The sequence below is a fragment of the Ciconia boyciana genome, chromosome 3, assembly GCF_034638445.1.
Source record: "Ciconia boyciana chromosome 3, ASM3463844v1, whole genome shotgun sequence".
In the NCBI taxonomy this organism is placed as follows: Eukaryota; Metazoa; Chordata; class Aves; order Ciconiiformes; family Ciconiidae; genus Ciconia; species Ciconia boyciana.
In genome coordinates, this window is record NC_132936.1 from 27,279,908 (window position 1) to 27,296,008 (window position 16,101).

Genomic DNA, 16,101 nt, shown 5'->3' on the forward strand with positions numbered 1-16,101 from the left:
ATAAAAAAAAAAAAGAAAAGAAAAAAGAAGAGATACAACAGTGAAAGAAATTAGATGAATCACTTTGAAGATTAAAATCTTCCTTCCCCAAGGGTTCAAAAAGGGAGAACTCTGCAGCTTTCTTTGGCACGGCTCCTGCATGACAGCTGTATCTCAGGGGGACTGTGGAGCGCATAGACTTTGGTGCTCCGCTCACCTGAGTTCTTTAGTCAATGAAGGCTCTAAAATGCAAAGATATTTGGGTACTCAATTTCTACTGAAACTGATGGATGTTTGGTACTTAAATTATCCACTCTTGGTTCTGAACAGACTTGTCGATGTGGCTGTAGTTCCTATAGAAAGATTCTTCAGTATCTTCTGCGTAGTTGTTTTTTACCCTTGATTGTGTTAACTCTCTCCCACTGGTCTGGTGAAGAGAATATGAAACAGAAACATGTATTTTTTCTTAGCAATTACTTTATTATAGTCATTACCCTACTGGTTTCTTGGAGGTTTTGAGAAGCTCAGCAATTTCTCCATTCCGAACCCGTGACTGATAAAAATTTGTTGTTTTTCCTAACTCACATTCAGACTCATCATCTGTCTACAACAGGCTGCTTTGGCAATCCTGGCCCTAATAGGTACTGGAATGACTCCTCTACTTCATTTTATCACTTCATTCTATGTTTACCAGGAGGATGTAATCTCGACTGAAGCTGAACCGTGGATACAGTACTCGAGTGTAGTGCTGAGCCCCTCCTCTTCTACAGGACTGTCAGCTGATCTGAGAATTTAGCTGGGTAGCAGTGATGAGACAGCAGAGATGAGGAATACTACTTATCTTGTCATCTTCTGTCTTGGGATAAGATTACATTAATTTCTGTATGTCAAAAATAATAATTCTTTTACTTTTTTCCTTTTGAACTACGACTACTCTAAGGCCAACAGGTTTGTCTAGAGCTGGAGGGGAGAGAATTCTGTTTGGAAAGAAACTACTCTTCATTTTTTCTTACTATACTCTCTGATAAAAGACATGGTGTTCCATAAATGTGCTTTTATGCAGGATCATTTGTGGATGGTATTAAAATAATATTAAAAGTAAATTGTCATTAACTTTTCAGTTATGCATACATAGTTGTATGCTGCCAGTAGCTGGACAAGGAAAGAAAAAAAATTGTACTCAGCAACATTAAACTCAGAAATAATTACTTAAGTGTATGCTTGTTTTCTTTTTTTTGAAGATTCTGCCATTTTCCTCCCAGCTCCACATATGTCTGTGACTGGCAGCCCTCATACCCACCTCACTGGGGTCAGTTTGTTCCCACATGCATGAAGAAGTGCTTTACTGGAATGCTCTTTTTTTCTCTTATAATAATCTATTTTTTTCAAATAAGTAGCAAAATGAAACTTCAGAAAAACATAATGTGTTAAACAAAAAATCCACAAACCCTGCAGGTCCTCCCCTGTAGTCCAGCTTCACACATCAGCAGGCTTCCAGAGTAATTTTTGGTCTCAGCAAGGAGTCTATTTGAAAATCACTTCAAAGCAAAAATGGGTGATGGCAGTGAGAGTGTGCCTCACAGACTCTGGACAAAGATGAAAAGGGAACTGAGTGCTGGAGTTCAGCTTTTGAGGGTGTTTCATGAGTTTCCTGATAAAGTGGAGGGATCAGAAAACTGATTCCCATTGTTCTCAAACCTGCTCCAAGTATGGGTGTAGGAAAGTGGGAGGTATATCCAAGCACAAGAAGCTTGTGTTTTGTTTTGGAGAGATTGCATACCTGCTTAGTGTGTTATCACATACGTATAGCACATATTTTGCTTTATACATTTCTGATGGCAGGCTAAAATCCAAAAACATTGAGCATTGTTTTTGTTGCAATGTGGAATCACCATCCTTTTTAAACAGGAGGCACTTTTTAAAGAAAATGTCTACTGCAGGAAAAGAAAGGGCTTCCTGTGTGCTTGGACCCGTGCCTTGTCCACCTGCTCACAGCTGGCGGTTTTCCTCCGATGGTGCGCGGCAGGCAGCCCCCTGGCCCCTCTGTGGCACACGGCGCACGTTCACCGCGTTATGTTCACTGTGAAGGAGGGCAGCATTGTCGAAGGAGAAGACAAGTTAAACTGCTAGTTTCTGGTCTCTAAAAGTAGAGACAATTCACCTGGCTTGAATACTCTCTCTCTCTCTCTGCAAACCCTCCTCTAATTCAGAATCAGAAGTTGGTAACTTGAAGAACCTTACTAGGCCTGTAATTTCCACTTTTTCCATCTTTCCATGGTGAAACAGAAGGTGCCACCTTCGGAAACACAGTAGTGCAAAAAATGTATGTTTGCTTGGTTTTTGATATTTTTAACCCAGTATCACACCAAAATCTTTTGAATTGCAGGCATTAGAAGAGCCAGCCAAGACTGCTAGTGTGACTGAAGGCACTGCTTTGGACACCCATTCAGAGGTAGTGCTGTTATATGTCTTTCAAATCCCTATTTGAAAACAAAAAGCAAAGGTTAACTGAGTGATCCATCCTCCTTTTTCAGATGTGCTCCCCTGCCCAGCTCAGACAACAAACAGAAGAGCTGTGTGCTGTCATTGATCAAGTCCTGCAGGACCCGTTGACTATGGTAACCCATCAGTATGTGGGATTGACTTTTTCTCTTCCTTTCCTTTTATCTCTTGTCATTAATAAGTCTGTTCTCTGTTGAAAATAATTTTCCAGCGCCGATGTGAGTCTTCTCCAAGTTTTCTGCAGATGAGCACAGAGTCAGATGTTGGCAAGGTAGGTGAATCAGCCCACCCACACACCAAGGGCTCTTTCCAGGTAGATACCAAGACAAGCAAAATCACAATAGAGCCTATGGCAACAGTAAGGCCTATGGCAACAGAAAGCTGCAGCTGAGAGATCAGTAGAAATGTCTGGTGGTTTAAAAGACATGGAAGGACAGAACTGTAGTCCTGGGGTCAGTGCAGTCTTTGCTGCAGGATGCTTTCCTGAAGTCAGAAAGAGTTACATTATGAAAGAGAAACTGTTTATTAAGCCTTCAGAGGCTAGGATCCACAAGGAAGGAATCCTTCATACCTTGCCTTCCATATTGCAGGGTCTCTGGCCATCTCCCAGATTTCATCCCATCTTACTACAGAGGAGCCAATGTTTCCAGCTTCAATGAATGGAAACATCTTTCAGAACATTTTTTTTTTTTCATTATTGGTTTTCAAATAATAGGATGATTAAATTAATAAGTAGACTTGCTCTTAAGTGCTGATTTCCTTTTAACTCTGGCCCCTCACAGGAGGGGGATGTCTGCTACATCCATTTACCCTGGATAACTCAGAAACAGGTAGTGAGAAGCAGGGATAACTTTCTATACTGGTATTAAACTTCTGGTTTCACTAAGTTATATTGATGTGCCTTCTGGGTTCAGAAGGATGACTAAGCAAGGGAAGAGGGTCCTGTACTCAGTTTGTCCCACATAAATTTAAGTTGGTTGTGGTAGCTATAGGAAAGTGAAAATGGCAGAAATCCAACTGGAAATGGGAGGAAAGGGTTTTTTGGTAGAGGAACACATCAAAAAGTTAATGCATTCAAAATATCCTGCACAATGTCCAGTCCACCATGCAAAAATAGGGCACAGAACCAGTATTCCTGAGTGGCTATATTCAATATATACTTCAAATTTAATTTTCATTTTTGAAATTACTTCTGTCAACCAGCACACAGTGGTGAATCGGGCTTCAAGCAGCTGAAAGACAGAAACATGACAGTAGCTGAGGAAGCAGGTAGAGACTGTTTGTGAGGGAATGTTTTCCAATGCCTGCATTGAATCTGAAGTGGTTAAAATGCTGCTACTAAGTTGAGCTATAGCATCCAAAACTTACTTCCTTGGGCAATTGAGAATTGAACCTTGACCAAATGGAAGGCATCTGTTAGCAGTCATAAAGGGGACAAAAGGTGTGTTTAACAGGACACAGCATAGGGACCAAGCTAAAGGTTGTGAGGACCTCAGAATGAGAGAGCAAAGTGCTTAAACTGAGAGTAAAAGACAGTCATAGACAGGAAGGAAAGAAAAGTGTATGTTATAAGTAAATGCCTTAAGAAATAGTATGGATTAGTCAGATGAAAGCAAGTTCTTGCAAACGAGAACATGGAAAGGTGTCATTTCAGGTTATTTTGTGAGCAAATGTAACTTAGATTTCATGAGGCAACCACACCTATGGCTATCTACTAATAAACATTTTGTTATGAGAGTTCTCAGAGATAATTTAAATCCCATCCTCAATAGAGTGGGATCAGTGTTTTTGGGCAGTAAAAATGAAATAGTATTTTCTACAACAAACATATCAAGCAAAGCTTTAATATACCTTATTCTCATTTATCACATGAATATTTAATGAATTTTTTTTTAATTTGAGCAATTAATAACTAGTCACAATGATGAAAATCTCTTTGACTTACTCCTCAGAGTAACTCTTTGCTCTTAATGTATCTATTTATTTTGTACAAGGTGTCAACAGCACTGCAGAGAGCAGCTGGGCGTGAAACCAGATATGTAAGTACTTTTATAATTACTCTACATTTTGCTTGCAGAAATGTCTAATTTGTCTACTCTTGCTACAATACCAGGTGAGTCTGCACAGGCATCTACTAATGACTTGAGGTGTTGACTAGTACAGAGAAGCGAGTATGTTAGAGCACTGGCAATTGAGACTTGAGATGTCTTCCCACTGTTGTAAATCCATCATGGCCAGAATCTCTTCACAGCAGTGTCTATTGATATTTTTACCTGTGTGAATATGATGTTAAAATTAATTTCTTCACCCACTTCTTTGTTGTTGTTTGCTTCAAGCATGGGGCAAGAGCTCAGCTATTTGGCAAACAGACTGTTACAGGTGCTGAAGGGTGCATTTGTTTGGACTCAGCCTGCACTTTAGGGGACTTGCTTTGGTAGAAGTCCTTTAGTTTTTGCCTATCCACCAGAATTTGGGGTTGACCGACACTTTTCTTTCCAAGGTATAGAGCTGGCTGAAAACCCACAGTTTATCCTTAGACAAATAGAAGCTGTTTTGTCAAACATACATGCATCACAACATACAAAGAAAATCTCTATATTGAGTCATCTGTTCAATTATTGAAACATTAAGCCCAATTAACATTTTAATTCTCACTAGCACACACAGTTACTGCAGGTTCCATATTTTACTTACAACTCATCTAGTCTTGTGGTGAGAAATCTCTGCTTACTATTCATCATTCAGCATTTCTATTGAACCTCAAATCAAAGCAGTGCTGGCAAAGCAATAGAAGCCTTCCAGTTTTTTTGCCAGTACAATGCTTGACTGATCAATTTAATTTTGCTTCTTGAATGTGGTAGTATGCATATTTTATTGCACACTGTGATTTTTACTTGACAGATTGTGCTGGCTCATAATAATTAGAAAGGATATTGTAAGAGAGCTTTTTAGTGGAATAAAAGAGTGTGTTTCAGAGGTAGTCTGTGAGAACAGAGTATATTTAATACTACTCCAGTGCAGATCTCCAGCTCCCAAAACTGTGGCTGACACATACCATAAATTCAGGCATCCAACATATGCCTAGGGATACAGTTAGGTTTTCTTTGCTGGCGTAGAAAATCACCCTTACAAACTCTTCCTTTCCTTTCCTTTCCTTTCCTTTCCTTTCCTTTCCTTTCCTTTCCTTTCCTTTCCTTTCCTTTCCTTTCCTTTCCTTTCCTTTCCTTTCCTTTCCTTTCCTTTCCTTTCCTTTCCTTTCCTTTCCTTTCCTTTCCTTTCCTTTCCTTTCCTTTCCTTTCCTTTCCTTTCCTTTCCTTTCCTTTCCTTTCCTTTCCTTTCCTTTCCTTTCCTTTCCTTTCTTTCCTTTCCTTTCCTTTCCTTTCCTTTCCTTTCCTTTCCTTTCCTTTCCTTTCCTTTCCTTTCCTTTCCTTTCCTTTCCTTTCCTTTCCTTTCCTTTCCTTTCCTTTCCTTTCCTTTCCTTTCCTTTCCTTTCCTTTCCTTTCCTTTCCTTTCCTTTCCTTTCCTTTCCTTTCCTTTCCTTTCCTTTCCTTTCCTTTCCTTTCCTTTCCTTTCCTTTCCTTTCCTTTCTCCCCTGGAACTTTCTAGATAAATGAAACAAATCAATATTTAAAAATAAGTTTGGGAATAACGCAGAGGATTATTGGTAGGCTAACCTTTCCCATAAATTGTACAAGCATGTTGAATTTTTAGTGTGTCAGAAAACAGACCGTGGTCTCCAGGCTCTGCTGTGGTGGCTGAACTTGGTGGGTCCAGGCTCTCTTGAACTCTGCCATTGTTGCATTCTGCAGCAGAGTCTCCTGAGGGACGAGCCAGGTGTCCCTAACAGCCCCCATACATCACAGCTCTTTCCCCCTCTCTTGCTCTGCTTCCTTGGTAGGACATACAAAGACTATTTCTGTCCCAGCTAATAAACCAGATGGTAGCTTGTCCTCTGGCCCTTACGGCGAGGGCACACTGAGGTGGTTTTCCATAGAGTTGTCTTCTCCTCTTCCCCTTCTACTTCCCTCCTCTCAAAGTGAACCCTCCTGCTCAGCACAAGACCCAGGGTGGCCTCATCCCTTCAGCTCACCGAGAGCAGCATGCTCCATGCAACCACGCAGACCATGATGAACTGTCTGGAAGAGTGGCAGTTGGTGTGGACCAAAGCATGCAAGGGAGTGTGCTAACCATTAACTGGAAAGGACCTTTTCCTGAGCCTCTGTGTGTGCTGACTTTGGTCACTAGAGGAGATATAGTCCAGGGGCCAACATTTCTTCATAGTAAGTACAAGATGTCTGTTTTGAAACAAGGTGCTTACTTTGAGCCCATCTAACAGTGTCTCAGGTAGAAATCAGGAACTGAGTATTGTACGGACACTTGTTATCATAATATCAAATTGTGAGTTCCCCCAGGAGGTCTGTGGTGTCTCACATGAGCTGTCTTGGAGTAATGATTTTCAGCCATCCTTTTTTTGCAAATCTTTTTTTCATTTAGAATTAAGCTTTTAGTTTATGCAACTGTATTAGTTTTACTAGAAAGACTTAAAATGGTAATTTAGCAATATAATTTTCTTAATCTTTTTTTATTCATGATGTCTGATATTGAGACACTTGTCAAAATGTTGCTTGGAGGGTGTTTTTGGTTAAAAGAAAAGCTTTAATTTGTTTATGAGTCAGGGATAGGAAAATCTGTCATCATGCTAAAGTATTATTTATAAACACACACAGATATAAATGTGTATGTATGCACACATTATAATATTACTAATTACTTCAATAGGTTATATGGAGTAGTAGACTATACAAATATGTTGAAATAGCCTGCCATTTAACAATTAAAATGGCATAGATTTGCCTTGACCTCAGTTACTTTTTGTCTTCTCATGCACTTCAAAACCTTTTAGGGATGTAAATGATTGTACAAATAACAAGGGAGCGTATAAAAAATATGGAAAATGTACAACTTCAGTGAAATTACAGCAGTTTGTACCAGCTGACAACTAAGTACTACAGTTGTCATTTAACAACTTTTTAAACTGTATGGTCTTTGATATGATCCCATTCACCATTTTATAATAGTGCATCTCTGTTGGCTTTAGGGATGATACTGATGATTTGTAACAATGATAATAACATAATCATTCTCTAAATAAATTACTTCTATGGCTATTGAGTGCCTTTATATATATACTTAGTCATTGTGTTTCCATATAAATACTGGCACCAATGAAAGCTTTCTTAAGTTTAATTTCAAGTTCTAGCAAATTTATAATTTTGTCATTTAGCCCACTTACAACTATTTTAAAAATAATTTATCATGATTAATTGGAATAATTACTTTGCATATTATTGACATTTTTCCTCTTCTTGACAGTTGTATTCTAAAAAAAAATCTTTTTTAAGTGTTATAGACCTAACACACAAGTGAAAAAATGAGAGAACACGAAGCAGCTGAAAACGCACACAGACATGCAGAAATAAGTAACACTTTTCTTTATCTGTGGTCTGCTGTGCTTATATACATTTCAGGTAACCCCTCTGAAATGAGATTTAATTTGCACCACTGACGTGAGAGCATTTAATTCCAGCCCGCTTGTATCTGTAGATAACTCTGAAGTGCTTTGATGTCTTTAAGCTCACAATGAGATTAGTCGTCACACTTGGTTAATGGTATAAAAGAGAGTCGCTAGTATGTAAGTAACCACTAGTAAAAACTCTAGTTTACTCTGTCAAGGGCAGAAGATGTACTTCTTGTAGATTTAGTGCTAAATCACAGCTGTCCCTGTGGGGGTGGGAAGGTTTCCTCCACCTGTGTTTAGAGATGTGAGGAGCACAGTCCTCCACCATGACTTGTGGTGATGCTATTCTCACCACCAATGCAGGAGTAAAGCCAACAGGTCCAGGGAGTGATTAAACATCTCTATTTAGCACTTGGGAGACCACATCCAGGCTTCTGTGGCCAAATCTCTTCAAGGTCTTTGTCACAGGGGAACAAAGGAAGAGCATGTTCTTCCCTCTCCAAACGTGCTGGAATTGCTTTTCTGCTTGAAACGGTGAGAGGAATATATAGTTGAGTTGATAAAAATCCAACTATAGTGGTCCTTCTGCAGAGGCTGCAGGCTGTTATGGCACTGACTTGTCTTCTACTACAGCTATAACATCTAACCATTGTATCTAGTACTTTTTTAATCACCATACTGAAGAATATTCACATTTTAGAGTCTAAAGGTCTCCAAATCACACCTACATCAAGGAAGGGCGTGTTATCTGTACAGAAACACTGTGTTATCCAATGGAACTCCTACAGAGCTTGAAGGAGTTGACTGGAGGGATCAATGCACCAGAAATTCTGAATCTTACCACTGTGTGGGCAAATAAGCATGTGGCACATGGCTATTTCACATACACATACAAATACTTTGCATTCATCATGTTTACCCTTGATCTGGAAAAGAGGGCTTCTGCTGTTCAACATATACTCAAAAAAAAAAGTAATGCTTGAGTAGGATTGTTCTGGTTTTCATAATGTGAAGTCAGAAGGATGAGAAGTTTGGACCGAGCTCCCAATACAATTGGTAGTGTTAAAAACATTGCTGCTGCAAGTTAACAGAGAATGGAAAGCTCAGAAGTGTCAGGATATATGTTTCAAGATTAAATCAAGATGAAAAAGTTGAAATTTTGTTGCACTTGGAAAAAAGTATCCCTAAAATTTTAACAACAGGCAATTGTATTTGATTATACCTAGAAATAAACTGGAAATGACAATATTTTAACTTCTCTTACCAATCGCATGTCAGTGCATCAGTGGTAAAAGCTTCCGTACCTAAGCATACTACTGTCCATGGATTTTTCTTCTGTTATTGCTATAATCACTATGATATTGTATGTAATACTGTCTATATTTACCTTTTTTGCAGGCCAACCTTTACAAGTCGGCACCTATGGTAACAGAGAGTCAGCTGGTATGTATTGCACAGCTGTGGTACTCTGTTTTTCAAAATTTGCACAAGCACAAAATCTAAAGTAATTATTATTTAGTTTCTTAGTCCTTTGAAAGAAGCTGCAGTCAATATCCTCCTACAAAGCTGCATTGCTTCTACAGAGCTGCATTGCTTTCTTCCATACTGAATACACACCTGTTCTAAGTAACTGTAAATCCTGACACTACTTGTAAATCCATGGACCAAATGACCAACTAGAGAATCTTGCTGTATCTTGAGGTGTATGACAACTGTAGGGTCTACTGCTGGTTCTTGGGCTCTTTTAATATTCCACTTCTACAATTTTGTTTATATGCAGCAATATTCTGGCATCGATTTTCTTCTTACACACTGGTTTAAATCAAAGGTGGCTAAACTAGTGAAAAGGAAGGGTAAAATCAAATAAAGAAAGGGAGATTATGCATCAGATGTTCATTTTAGCTCTGATCACAATTTAGTCCTGCCGGAGACAAACTTTCTGAAGAAGAGTCAGAAGAGAGGTCATGGAGCTTGTCCAAGTGACAGTGAATGCTGTTAATGCTGCTAATGAATGCTTAGGGAAAAAATGAGATGTGGATGAGAAATTTTCCCCCTTGTATTTCAGCTAATGGAATTTTAGGGAATTCCTGAATCAATTTCTTCTGTTTAGTAATCTTTGACCACTTCTTTCACGATTTTTTCCAGTTACTTTTTGAATCTTGTTATACTTTGGTCTCTATAACATTCTGTAGCAAGAGGGTTTACTTTTAAATTATGCATTGTGTGAAATAGTACTTTATTTCTTGTTTTAAACCTACTACTTGACCTCAGTTCTTGTACTGAAACAGCAGATAATTGTTCTTTCTTCACTTTCTAAATAATATTAATTTTTTTCTAGGTATTAACCATTATACCCTATCAGTCACCTCTTTTTCATACAGAAAATTCAAAATTGCTTAGTCACCCCTTAAGAAGTATGGATACTGTCCCATATCTTTTTCAGGTTTTTGTTTTTGAGAATGGGAGACTAAAACCATAAATTGCATTTGTCTAGTTCTGAACACAGTGCTTCCTATTTACGTGACCCAATAAGGTTCTTTACTATTATTTCTCTTCCTTTCTTAACAATTCCTAGTAAATTATTTAGTTAGTAAATTATTTGTATTGAGCAGTAAGCCAATGTTTGCATAGAACTGTATACAATAAACCCAAGATATATTTTCTGAGTAGTAAGAGCTAGTTTCTGAGCTAACTCATTCATCAGTGCATGTGTAAATTCAGTATGTAGTTCAGTTTTCCCCTGTGAAATGTATCAATGTTGAATTCAGTTAAGTTTCACCTGCCTTTTTGTCATTCATTCACTCAGTATCATAAGATCTCTGTGCAACTCTGCATTGATATTTTGTTTCTACTCCCCTGAATGTTTCAGTGTTACCAGCTGTCCTGGTTTTGGCTGGGATAGAGTTAATTTTCTTCCCAGTAGCTGGTCTGGTGCTGTGGTTTGGATTTAGGATGAGAATAATGTTGATAGCACACTGATGTTTTAGTTGTCGCTAAGCAATGTTTACACTCGTCAAGGACTTTTCAGCTTCCCATGCTCTGCCAGGCGCACAAGAAGCTGGGAGGGGGCACAGCCAGCACAGCTGACCCAAACTGGCCAAAGGGCTATTCCATACCATATGGTGTCATGCTCAGTATATAAACTGGGGGAGTTGGCCGGGGGGCAGCGATCGCTGCTCGGGGACAGCCTGGGCATCAGTCAGCGGGTGGTGACCAAATTGCATTGTGCATCACTTGTTTAGTGTGTTCTTTTATCATTATTATTATTATTGTTATTTTCTCTTCCTTTGCTGTCCTATTAAACTGCCTTTATCTCAGCCCACGGGGTTTTACTTTTTTTTTGCCAATTCTCTTCTCTGTCCCACCGGGGGGTGGAGAGGGGAGGGTGAGCAAGTGGCTGTGCAGTACTTAGCTGCCGACTGGGGTTAAACCACGACACCAGCAAACTTTGTCACCTTACTAGCCACTCTTTCCTAGCTGATGTACATCCATAATTCAAAGCCCAGATTCCTGAGCACATCTCTGAGGAACTCTATTTGTGACTTTTCTCCACTGTGAAATTTAAACATTTACTCCAGCCTTTTGCTTCCTATCTTTTATCTGGTTCATAGGAAATATTCTCTTTTACTCCGTAGCAGTTTCATTTCCTTGGTAGACCCTGCAGAAAGACCTTCATTAAAGCCTTTGGAAATCCACGTGCAGCATGGTTGCACATCCACTGGACTTTATGCCCTGTGATGCAGCCTCATTTTGTTATCCCTGGTCTCATGCATTTAGGGACCCAGTGGGAAAAAAACCCAAACACTGAGCCTCATGTAAGATGGTCTGTTGATTCTCACTTGGTTTCATCTAATGTGTGTTCCTAGATGTCAAAGATTCTCATATTTCTAGTTTAAACATAACCTACATCTGCCATATCAGCCAGCTTTCTTGCCTCACCGACTTTTTAAAATAACTGTAAAAGATTTATCAGGCATGAGTGCCCTTTCAAAAACCATTCTCTATTATTTGTCCATATGTATACTAATTCTGTTCTTTAGTATAGTTTGCTCCTACTACTTTGCACAGCTTGAAATGTCACACATAGTGATTTGCGATTCCTGGTCCTCTTCAGGATCCTGTAATAAAACCTGCCCCATAGTTGCCGCTTCTCATTCTTCTGGTGCTGATTATGTCTGAAATTAAATACCACAATTCATAGTGTGGCAATTTCACACTGGAATTGCTTTAAGACTTTATTTATTCCTTGCACTTTATTTGCTCATTTTATTGATTTGTTCTCAAATCTCTCTTATTGACACTGTATTCGAGACAGTTCCTCCAAATTGTTTCTTTGCCAGTGTGAAAACCTCCCTAAATCTTCCTGTGAGGAAAGCTGAAATGAGGAATTAATTTTCAGCCTTTGTCTCCTCTTCTTCATGCATCTTTTTTATGTCTTGATGGTATCTGCTGGCTCCAAAGACTTTCGGTTGTAAGGAAATCTAGCAAGTTTTTTTTTCTCAGTCTTTCTTGGCCTAATATATGACATTTTTATATTATGGGCTAAATTTTCTTTTTTTTTTCTTTTTTCTTCTCTAGACTGTATTTGAACATAACTTTCTGTCTTTGAAACCTTTTCCTCCTTATTCCTTTCATTTCACTTTTTCACTGCTCTTTTTCACTGCTCTTTGAACATCCCAGTATTTACTGATCTATTAAACTCTTATAAGCTGATATGCACCTTCTCTGAAACATTACTGTCTTAAGCAGTATTCTGGTCACTTATAACCATTTCATCCTTCTGGCAGCTCCTTTGATATTTTTTTCTTTTTTTAAATAGCTATTTGAATTATTTAACTATATATTTTATTTCACCCTTTTTAAATTTCAATCACTACAGTGGAATTCTTGTGTGTGTTTTTTGTTCAGACAGCAATGCTGTCTCTGAGCACATTGTGATCTCTATTCATGAAAGATGATTCTTCAGTAGTAACATTTTTACTTAGAAATTTTGCAGCATTTATGATTCAGCCAACTACTTCTCCTCTTGTGGAGTCTCTGACTAGCTCTACCAGGGATCGATTATTTATGGAGACCAGGGATGTTGTATCTATACCTCTCAACTATGTGACAGTTATCCAGTGGACAGGCAAAGCACTGGGCATGCCACTGTGACTCTCATCAACAGGTTTTCTACTCTTTCAAAAGATGGCTATGAATGACTCATGATAACAAAGTGCAAAGCCATACCCAGCACACCAACATGACACACAATATTGCCATTATCATAAACAATGTTTTTCTTTATAATGAAAATGAGGCAAAATTCACATGGGGCCAGTCTTGCATACCTTGGTACCATTGTTCTAGGTCTTTTTGGTTCAGATATTTTAATGCTGCATCAGTCATTCATGGTTTTTGCGTGTGCAATGGAAGGATTTATAAAAATATATTTATATACAAAAATAGTAGAAAAGGAGTCATCTATATTTAGACCAAATACAGAATGGCATTTCTGTATTTTGTGAGCAGGTTTAAATTATAGTAACAGAAAGAACACAGTGCAGTTCCTTGCAAGAAAAGGATTGTGGATAGGAGTTGTATGGACTCGAGGCTGGACAGAGGGTGAGTTCAAGCATTTGAAAGAAAGAAAAACATTAGAGAAAAATAGATAACAACCTTCATCATCTGGTCCAGATGTTAAAGCTGGAGTGTTTCAGTTAATATCTATACATACTTCTATGGCTTATTTTGTTCTGGAGTATTTTTGGTGTGACTTGGCAGCTTGAAGTATTTTTTCTTGAATTAATTAATTTTGAAGCGCATGTATTACTGAGGTTCCAGTATTTCCTACATTTAATGCTATTGAGCCCAAAGCTCCATGAAATGAATTAAACCATGGTTGAGAATATGACACCTAAAGAATTATGGTGTGATTTTAAGTAAAAAAGTACTAAATCCAGCAACTGTTAAGATCCACTTCAGGTCAGAATGACATCAAATATAGCATAGTTGTCAGCATAAAATCAGTGGTCATGGATGCATCTATCCACCTAAAATTATTTCATGTCCTTTGAGCACTGATGAATGACTTCCGCAAGGCAGTGTTTGCCATGGGTCTACATCTATACTTTGTCAAGCATAAAAATGCAGGCACTGCTGAAGTGAAATGTGTCAGTTGTCCTGAGGAGTGGTCCATACAGAGCCATCACACAGCAAAGTAGGAAATGAAAGAGATTCCTGATATACGAAAGGAAAATGTGGATGAAGGGAACTTAAATGTGCTAATATAGTTTTCTAAAGAAAGGGAAGGAAGCAGAGAGCGAAGCAGAGAGCAGAGTCAGTGCTAAGGGCTTGCCCTTAGCCCCCTCCTTGCCACCAGCCTGGGCAGCGAGCAGCGCCTGGGCAAACCTGCCCTGTCCCCTTTCCCCAGAACAGCAGCAGAGGTGAGTGCCTCCTTCACACTACTCTTACTGTGGGTCTGTCACTTTTCTCCAGCTGTTGAGAAAAAGACTCATCCCTGTACTGATTTTAGCTTTGGTTCAGTTAAGCACAGAGTCAGTGGCAAGCATGATACAGTATAGTATCAGACATCTTGTTGAAAATTCAGCTGTTTCTTGAAATGCAAATATTTCAGTATGAACAAAAATAAAGACAACCTGAATTTCAAACAGGTGACTGTCCTTGTTCTCTCTGCTCTGGTGCAAGACCTGCTGCTGCTTCAGCATGGAGGTCGAGAAAATAATTGTCCTTCCTTCCTAGGCTTTTCAAAGTGTTGTGAATAATTTACTACTTAGCCAGAGGAAGAGGAAATCCTTTTAACCACAGTTATATGCCTTCCCATCTTCAAATGTACTAAGGGAGAACTTCATTGTAGACTGATACACTGCCTGGAATGTTTTATTGCATTTTTGCAAGTGTAAGGCCTCTATAAGGGAAAATAAAAGTAAACTAATACGTTCAATAACATATTTCCCTTTGTGAAGACTAACTTGTGGCAGAAAAGAAATAGAAGGGGAATATTTTAAGGTGATTCACAGTTCGACTAGACAAAGTGTCTACGTTTGTATTGTTAGGGCAAAAAGCATTGTTTGCGGACAGTGGAAACTGCAATGCTCCTTCATGACAAGGGAGTCAGTTCCTCACTGTCTGAAAGCAGGTGCTCTCAACAGTTTAGAGGCTTCTCAGGTGACTCTGGCTTCTCAGTGCTGGCAGAAGACGACTGCGTTTTTTGGGGCATGCTGTGTTGCATACTTGCCCCATCTGCCTCAGGTTCCCTTTCCCCAAAACTAATGAGTTTGTTGGAAAGGACTGGGAATGGTTGTCTCCATGAGGGAATTCTTTGGTTATTCCATTTGAAGCAGAAGGCTTCAAGGACTGCAAGAGACTATTTGTACAGAAAAGTTGGATATAAAGGCTATGTAGGCAAACAGATGGACTCGGTGCTTGCTATTTGTCAAGCGAGGTCTGATGGACTCAGAGCAGAAAGGAAAGAAAGAGGGCAGCTAACTCTTATCCCAAGCCCAGCTCTTCTGTTTTGTTATATATTTTTATCTGATAATGTCATATTTTTGTTAATCATTTGTCTGGTTGTCACAGAGGCAGGCTGCTTCAAAACAGCACTGCATTGGAAAATATATTAAAAAGCCAATTCCTTGTTAAACATTAAGAGGCAACTTTCTTGTTCACAGGAAAGCTGTTCAGGTATCCAGAACAACTTAATGTTTATGTAGCGACACAAAGCACTGCAAGGAGGGAGTGCAGTCATTGCTAGCTATCAAAGAAGGGTCTGGCCCCACATACTCTGGGGATCTCTGAATACTCTGGATAAGGGGAAGTGACAGTGACTTGGACAGGAGAAACATGGGACTCAGAGGATTTTAGGCCTCTGCTGAGAGGAACGGCATTGCAACTGGTGCCTTACCAGTTTCAGCAAGATCTCAGGGAGAACCAGTGTCATAATAAGAGAGCAAAAAATTAGAGGTGAACATGCCCCTACACCTGCTGATGAGAAGTTCAGTCTTCTGACTTTTGGGGTGAATATCACGCAAGACTCATTTTCATACAGCCAAAATACCTTCTGTCCCTGAAGAAGGGTGGCCATGTCCATATTGCCTATCAAG

At 39.1% G+C, this 16,101-nt stretch overlaps 1 protein-coding gene across 1 annotated transcript in view; it reads left to right on the plus strand.

The window, feature by feature from the left end:
* MLIP (muscular LMNA interacting protein) overlaps window positions 1-16,101 on the plus strand; it is a 72,479-nt gene that overhangs the window by 31,865 nt on the left and 24,513 nt on the right. Inside the window, 5 exon segments of the mRNA XM_072855780.1 lie at window positions 2,366-2,431; window positions 2,514-2,597; window positions 2,693-2,752; window positions 4,476-4,520; window positions 9,398-9,442. Of these exon segments, the coding sequence (XP_072711881.1) occupies window positions 2,366-2,431; window positions 2,514-2,597; window positions 2,693-2,752; window positions 4,476-4,520; window positions 9,398-9,442 (300 nt within the window).